Below are 8,383 nucleotides of genomic sequence, written 5' to 3' on the forward strand. Positions count from 1 at the left end.
TTCCCGGTTTTCTTAGTCACACTGCTTGTCCATTTGCATGAGTCACAGCAGATTTACCAATTTATTCTCTCCATTTTACAAACGTGAGTCAGAGGATAGAACTACACACAACCACACCACGGACGAACAAACACAGAAAGCTGGAAACATCACGCGTGTCCTGCGTTTTTTCTTTTGTCCGCAGGCTGTCCAGCAGCCCCTTTCCCATTTCTGTTCTCTCACCTCGGGATGGACAGACGGACAGGAGGAGGGACGATGGGAGTCGGAGCTGAGGCTGCAAATACAGAGATGGAGAGAGAGGCACAGAAGGAGGGGTTGAAGCCAATGAGGGAGGAAGACACAACTGCTGCTGCTATCCATGGTGGATTCACACAACAAATGAAGGGGGGCCAGATTTCACACAGAGAGCATCAGAAAGAGGGAGTCGAGGCCCAAGGGGAGGTGGAAACACAGGGATGGAGGAAGGGCTGGCGATCCATAAAGACACCGGCTGGCGCTGCTCACATGTGGCAGGCTGATTTACACAAATACACTCCCCAGACGCACGCACGCACGGTCACACCAATCAACACAATTAACGCAAACGCCCTCTCATCCAAAATGTCTGTGGCTGCAGCAGAGATTACAAATACTTGAGAGGAACAAAATAAGCCAGTTAGACTGGAAAAGAGGCAGGCTGAAGAAATGAAAAGGTGTCACGTAGTCATCTTGTAGTGCTCTTACCCCCTCAGCTGGCTGGTTTAAAGTTTACGATTAAAGAGCGGATGCTGACTTCATAATAAATATCCCAGAGGAGTGAGTACTTGAGGGTGAATGAGGATGAATGTGTGCCAGAGTGAGGCTTTATCTGTGTGCATGGTGAACGTAGGGCAGGTTATCGCGACGGCCTCCGCGTCTCTTTAAAATGAGGCGAGGTCGCCGGTGGATAAGCTGCGTGTGGCTTGCTGCGTGTTTGGTTGCGTCTTGTTTTTACCTCACCACTGGTAGGGCTCTGTCCTCACTGCAGATCCTGTGATCGGGATCACGCGTGTATGTGTGTGTGTTTCTCTATAGCTCTTTATTATCTTAAGTCTTATAATGACGTATATACAGACTGGTCACTGTATCACAAATTTGTAGCAAAAATAAGTGCCCAGACCAACAACATAAAAGTAAATAAACACACAGATATGCACACACAGGCACCCGAGTTACTCTATCCATGCCTGCATGCATACACCAACATGTAAACACAAACACAAGCACTTCCCAGTGTTTGTGTTAGAATTTATGGGACACCTTATATATAGACACACACGCTACGTTTGGATCCGAGATGTACAAAACGGAGACAGACTGTGCTTTCATTGGGATTTGCGACGACGCAAAGAGACTGATTTTATTTACGGAGAAAGACTTTCTCAGCATCAAGGCAAGTGTTGTACTCTCATTCAGGCCTTCTGTGCGAGGCAGACTGGAAAGGAGAGGGGAGGGAAGGAGTAAAAACTGCCATTTTCTTGTTCTTTCCCACTTAATCCCCCCGGCTCCTTCCAGGAGTGGCCTCTCTCCGTCTGTCGACGAAACCCAGGAGGAAAAACCCGGCCGAGGGGATCCCAGAGAAAAACGCTTATATCGAGTTTTAATACTATGATTGTTCTTACACTTTTTAAACTTTAAATGGGAATACTGGAATACTGATATTGATATGAAGAGATTTATTGTTACTATCTATCATTACTATCATCGTCCTTACTGTTATTGGATCTTCAGAGAGTCCTGGTTTCTGCCTTTGGTGGCTAAGGTGGCGCTTTCGTGCAGTCAGCTTATTTCTCTGACTGTGAAGTGAAGATAATTGTCGTGGTTATATAGATATATAAATATATATATGTACATGTAGGTATTTTTGAACTGAAAGATGCATAATGTACCCTTAACATAGCTTCTATGTGACAAGAAGCACTGCAATTAAATGTGAAGCACATTTAAGAATATTATGTTTTTCCCCCCTTTCTCCTTATTGTTTCTCTTGTTGTGAGACTGTGAAGCTTTAATCAAAATCACCTTTTAGCCTTTAAGGCCTCAAAATATATTTTTCTCACGCTTTTAAAAGTTATTCACCACTTAATATGCTGTAAAAATGTAGCAGCTGTTGCTCTGAGTGAAAATGATTTAGAATAATACAAAATAATATTTTTTAAATTCTCTATAACATTCTAATCTATATATATATCTCACTCCCTGGCGATTGATTTGAGACCCAAGTTTAACTCTTCTCCTGTGACCCGGTGTGATCCCCCCGACATCAGCTTTTGTGGCACATTTACATCTCATCCCATCCCCAAGTCCTGCTTGTCTTACTATTGCTGAGATTAAATATAAGGGCTCTGTCATGACCTCTCTACCTTGAACAACGCTTCACCTCTCCTGCTGCTTTTGAGTCCATGAACACATATCAAATGTGCATTTTTCCTGCTATCGTCAGTATATTTTTGCCAAAAGATTTAAGAATTTTCATAGTCACCTTGCTTAAAAGTGCACATGCATGCATGCATCCATACAGACTATATATGCGATTTAGCAAAGGTAACTAAGGGGGGACAGTTTTTGTATTTGCTCTTTGCAGATGGCTAAGGAAAGACTATATTTGAATTCAAGGGAAATAGCAATAAGGACGATGAAAATAATGGTCTAACTATGGTTTAAGATGTAAAAAAGAAAAAAATATCTCAAAAGTTCTAAAGAATCTCTGTCTTCCAAATAATGTTTAACATGAAAAGGTAAATTGTATTTATTTAACTCTTCTGCTTTCTATACAGTTCGACCTGTTCTCTGCACCCACCCCCCCTCCCACTGTTGATAATCTGATGGGATTAGGAGCTCTGCTCCGTATTCACCCATCGTTTGCATCTTCCCGTATGTACAGAGCACCCTCTGCAGTCGCTAACATGTGCTAGTATGCTCACAGCTCATTGTTTTATTACCAGCATAATATGCAACGGCCCCGTTTCCACTAGCAGCTGAGACTTTTTCACATTTCCCTTTCGGAGGTTTTGAAGGGGTGAACAAGCCGAGTGTGACTCTACATGTCTCAAAGTCTGCTAGTGTACATAGGGCCAATTAAGAACTCTGGATAAGATTTAAAAAACATCTTGCTGATACAACGATCTTGTTAAGTGACTGGTGAGATGCTGTTTTTTGTTTTTTAAGCCTTTCTTTGCGTTTCGTAGTCGCATTGGAGAAGTGAATATCAGAGGGAATCGGTCTGACTCTATAGAAAGCACTTCTTTTCCTTTAAGAGATCTTTTAAAAAAACGAGAATATGAACTGCTGAAAAGTAACTTACAGAATATATATGTATATGTGATATGCATATACACACATTCATATAAAACATATATGAATTTCAAACGTTTTAAGAGATAAATTGTTAGAATTATAATAAAGATACAGAAACAAAGTTCTAATTAATGGTTTGTAATTTCTTGAATGATTTCTTTCATCATCTTTCCATCTACCCAACTCACTTTTTAGGTCGCAAATTTATCATCATCTGAAGAAATTGTTGAAGACTTCATGCTAATCTGGCAACAGCCTGACACTGTACCATTAAAGAAAAAAACATGGCATAACAATATTTTAGCACATTAAGCTACCTTAGGGATGAAAGTGTTACTTTATAATCTCACAGTGCAGAATATATGCTGTGTGTAGACAAAATACTACACCCAGGTGAATAACAGAGCAAAAATGTAATATTAAAGGACCTTAGAATCATTTCTTTTAAGTGACTTGATCTCCAGATATCAGTCCAAATTAATATGTGATATTTTCTTGAGATCATCAAATTGGTGCCTCCGATTTTTTAATTTGTTAAATCAATACTGAGTGTAAGAACAAGTCGCTATCTTATAATAATAGAAATAAAAAAAAGTTATCCACTTCTAATCTGCAAATACAGCCGTAACATTCAAAGTAATTATTGCAACAACAACAAAAAAAGCACACTAATCACATTATACCCTTAGTGAGGTAACAGCAAATTGTAAGGTACAAGTGAAAGTTTTCTTGGCCTGTTTGTCCTCTTATGTTAGCTACTGAATGTCTAAAGGAGCAGTGGTGCTGTTCTGTTCTTTAAGGCCAGCCTAAGGTGTTTTCCTACTGACTGTTTTACAATCTTTTTTTTCCTGGGAAGCAGCGCTGACCTTACTAGATCAATCAAAATACATAACAGTAATACTATAATACCACACACAGTGAATCAGTGGTTTACATGCTAGCCTAACAAACAAAAAATCCCTGGTTCAGATCTGGGAGAAGATAAATTCCTCAGCTGCGTCAGAAACGTTACCTGATGTAAATAAAATAAAGTATGCCAAATCAGACATGTAGTGCTGTGGTGACAGAGAAGACAAAAGCCTTAATAAAGTACCAGAGGTGAACAATGTCTAGTAGAGCCACCCATCTATGTCATGTGCTTCAACAGAATTCCCGTGGTGTTTCAGTGTAGCCACGTCTCTCAATGCGTGCACATATCAGGGTATTTTAACTGCTCGATTTTTAAACCAGGGGTCCGTTCTTCGTACCTCGCTAAGTAAGTTAGCTGGATTTGATTGTTGACGATTTCGCGTGATCTTGGATCGTTCGGTTCTCCGAAGCTCATCCGGGACTTGCTGTCATAGCAACAGATCCGTAAGCGTAAACCTGCTCGGGAGCAGGTTTACTTTATGTAAACAGGATTAGATCACGGCCACTCAGGTATGTCCGCTTCAGTTATACGAAAGCAACAGCGATATTTCTCCACTGTTTTTCCATAAATAAATATTATCAGTGTAACTAAAGATAATGCAGTATTTGATTCTTTTATTGATGTCATACAGATACATACAGGTCATTTCCTAAAAAAAGGGAAATGTACTATTAATCATTCTATTTCATGTATTTGATTATTTCAGATTCATATTTTAGAGTAGTAATAGTAAATTACTTCGTGTAATCAAGATGAGAGACCACGGCTATAAAAGCGAAGGTGGATTTGGGAAGTCTGTCGCAGCCATGTCCTGTCCGTTTGTACGCGAGCAACCCATTGCGGAAGGTGCAAGATTGATAAGGAGAGTTTTCAGAATTCAGCGTATAGACAGGATCCTTTAGCTCAGCGCGACAGTGTGCTCATAGAGAGATATCGATTTTCCCGTGAGGGTATTATTTACAAACAAACAGATTATTTCAGGGTCTCTTTTCAAGAGACTAAAAGCAATAATAGTGATAAATTATTACCATTCTGTAGAATATTCTTATATTTCACTTTTACTTGTTCCCATGTTCTAGTGGGTCCTGTTGTGGCTCTAATGTGAAAGAGGATATAATGTAATATAATATAATAAATTACTTACGAGTTTAATTTGTCAGCAACTTTCTGCCAGCCCTCTCTCCTTGCTTTTGCAGCCTTTGCAGTGTTCCCTTGCGTTTTAATTAAATTCCGAAACTCCTGAAATCCCTCAATCAAGAGTTCTTGCTCTGCTGCCGTAAAATACTGAGCGCGCTCCTTCGACATCTTCGCCGACCAATCACAGGGTTGCCGATCAATGTTTCTACTATCGATGCGTAGCCCCTTTTAAGCCACCCAGTGATATCACATTACTTCATCCAGCTATACTAATCGTCAACAACAGGTGTGTTCGGAGAACCGGATTAGCGAGTTTAAAGTTGGCGCGATGATTTGATCTTGGATGTGTCATTTGATCTTGGATGTAGTAAGCGAGGTACGAAGAACGGACCCCAGGATTCACTCAAAGACTGAAAGACACCACTCCATTTTAAATCCTGGATACATGCCTGCTGTTATGAGCACATGAGCATGACACCACATAAGCTGAGTAATCACAGGTGTGTTACCTGTGATGGCTCACTCAAACCCCTTGTTCAAGACTTTTGCTATCCAACACAAAGTCACCACATCTTCAGCTGATATTTGTAGAAGAGAGACCAAACACAAAAACATAAGATGTATGATTTTATTTAATGAATCAGAGCTAATATGAGATTACAATTAAAACATCACAACAAATAAGAAAATAATCACAGAATTGTTATGAGGAAGTTCTCTTCTGGAGTATCAGTACCTGAAAAAGTAACAAAACAGCAGTCAGGCAAACAGTTCAGTCAGTGAAGACCTACAATTTTAATTTGTTTGCTTGCTCATCTCCTCAGACTCCGCCTTGTCAAGGGCAGAGCTGCACTTCTGTCACCACTGATTTCTGAGCCCAGTGCAAAGCATCACCAGAAATGAGAATTTAGATATGAAAAAGCAGTGTTACATGACACGAACCTGATTAATGTCCATCCTCGGAGCATTTCCACCTTTTCAGAACTGAAAGGACAAAAATAAAGTGTTGGGGTTTTTTTGTCACAGCCATTAATTTTACAGCAGAGTTTCTGATTTTCTCCTCAGAAACTCTGGCTTGTCAGGGCCAAAGATGCACGACTGTCTCCATCCAGACTCAGAGCCCAGTGCAAGTCATCAGGGGAGAAGGACAGCTACAAATCATAGACAGCATATAAAACACAAAGCAGCCACCAAGAACGTGAGGAGGATCTGCCTGAAAAACTGAGGAACGCTGCACTCCTATTGGTTAATAACTGATCAGTCACAGTAAAACAGATCCTGTTTTATCCGTTTTTTTTTCCTGAATACAAATGATTGTTGTGAACCCTAACAGGGTTTGGCTTTCCTCCGAAGGATAGAAAAATAAATATTTTATTACAAAGTGGGCTTTTATTTACTCTGGCACAGATTACTAACATTAGAATTTCCATACATGTCCAACAAGGAGCTGGCCCTGGAGCAACTCAGGACCCACTAGAGATTTCATCTCTTAGCTGGCATGTGAACAGCCCCAAAAGACCTGGAGGAGCTGGGTAGAGATGGGCCTTTCTGTTTAGACTGCTGCCCACATGCTCCAGACAAGTATTTGAAAATGAATAAACAGATGGATGGATGCTCACCCCACCATCATCGTCCTCAGGAAGTCTTTAATGTTCTCAAGTGGACACAGACTGAAACTACATCTGTCTCTTAATTTTGAAAGGACTCATAAGATTACACATCCCCCTCCTAACTAAAGAGTGTGAGTGCTGAAAACCCCCAAATAATCCTTACCTTCAGGGCTCCACTGCAGCTGAGCGGTTTCACTCATTCAAAGTCCTGAAAACATAAAAAAAAAAAACAGAGTTAGTGAAGTGTAAAGAAGCTCAGCACTTGTAACACTAGGTTTGTTCTCTCCTCAGAAACTCTGGCTTGTCAGGGCCAAAGATGCACAGCTGTCTCCATCCAGACTCAGAGCCCAGTGCAAGTCATCAGGGGAGGGGGGGGGGTCAGCAAATCCTCATACCGCTTGAAATAAAAGCGATCATGCAGTATTATTAAGTTACTAATCACTACAAACCAAAAATAATTCAAGTCTTACTGCAGATCATACTCCAATTACTCCTCATACCGCAACACACTGTGAGCTACCATGCTAAAGGCTGACCACGTGGAGACAGGCCCACGAAGTTACCGATGGTCGGGTTACTTCCACTGCTAGTAAACATGTGAACCAACAACAGCATCACAACCAGTCTAAGTTACTTCAGATATGTTTAAAGGCGCTTTTGCTCAAAATACTTAGAAGAGACCTTAAAAATTTAATGTCCGAGCAAAAGGTCGCAACTGTTTCCACCTACAGATGTGCCGTCAGTCGGACCGCTTCACCTGAAACTGCCACAGATAACAACACAAAACAAACCTTAACCTGAGCAACATTCATAATACGATCTTACCATTTCCACCAGAAAACAAAGCGTGCCTCTAATCTCTGCTTCTGCATCTGCTACCGCGGTAGTCTTCGTCTTCTTTTTCTTCTTTGGCTTCAGTGGCGGACTGTGAAGCTATTTAAAGGCGTATGTCGCCCCCTACTGTACCAGAGTATAATAGCACCATGACTTTCGAAACCGTTTCGATTCTAGATGTTGAACCTACAATGTGGTAAAAAGGCCATTGAAACAATAGATAAAACTGAATGCATACTTTATTAAAATGTTTATTTTTTCTTTATTCTAATCTAGAATATATGTATGCGGATGAGGGGGAAGCAGTTGTAATGAGTGAATCTGCGAGGAGTTAGTGAAAAACGTTATTTTGTGTTTGTAATTTTGTCTTCTATGGATTTCTGCCCCCTGGTGGTCACAGTGATTAATAATACTACTTTATTACCATTAAAGTTAAGGCTAGACTAGAGAGTTGCAGGTACAGTTACCCATAGTAACCAGTAGAGGGCAGTTTTATTCATAGGTCCCAAAATGTGGTCAGTGGTTGGCTGTTGCTTTCTGCAGTCATTCGTTGGGACTATAAAATAATGCAGGTGGA

The 8,383-nt window shown here is 40.6% G+C and overlaps 1 protein-coding gene, 1 long non-coding RNA gene and 3 other non-coding genes across 5 annotated transcripts in view; 1 reads left to right on the top strand and 4 right to left on the bottom strand.

Annotated features, from left to right (window-relative positions):
* shank1 (SH3 and multiple ankyrin repeat domains 1) overlaps positions 1-3,415 on the top strand; it is a 102,111-nt gene extending 98,696 nt beyond the window's left edge. Inside the window, exon 27 of the mRNA XM_063472386.1 lies at positions 185-3,415. Within this exon, the coding sequence (XP_063328456.1) occupies positions 185-272 (88 nt within the window). The 3' untranslated portion in view covers positions 273-3,415. The remainder of the gene's footprint in view (positions 1-184) is intronic.
* Positions 3,416-5,988: 2,573 nt separating this feature from the next.
* Positions 5,989-7,890, bottom strand: LOC134625592 (uncharacterized). Its single transcript, XR_010093739.1, has 4 exons — positions 7,798-7,890; positions 7,136-7,180; positions 6,305-6,346; positions 5,989-6,098 (listed from the first exon to the last, which is right to left on the bottom strand). It is a non-coding gene; the product is annotated as an uncharacterized LOC134625592 (long non-coding RNA).
* On the bottom strand, positions 6,176-6,264 carry LOC134626843 (small nucleolar RNA SNORD88). The gene has a single exon (XR_010093852.1). It is a non-coding gene; the product is annotated as a small nucleolar RNA SNORD88 (small nucleolar RNA).
* On the bottom strand, positions 6,417-6,508 carry LOC134626841 (small nucleolar RNA SNORD88). The gene has a single exon (XR_010093850.1). It is a non-coding gene; the product is annotated as a small nucleolar RNA SNORD88 (small nucleolar RNA).
* Positions 7,253-7,344, bottom strand: LOC134626842 (small nucleolar RNA SNORD88). The gene has a single exon (XR_010093851.1). It is a non-coding gene; the product is annotated as a small nucleolar RNA SNORD88 (small nucleolar RNA).
* Positions 7,891-8,383: the final 493 nt, after the last annotated feature.

This window comes from Pelmatolapia mariae, linkage group LG4, assembly GCF_036321145.2.
Source record: "Pelmatolapia mariae isolate MD_Pm_ZW linkage group LG4, Pm_UMD_F_2, whole genome shotgun sequence".
NCBI lineage: Eukaryota > Metazoa > Chordata > Actinopteri > Cichliformes > Cichlidae > Pelmatolapia > Pelmatolapia mariae.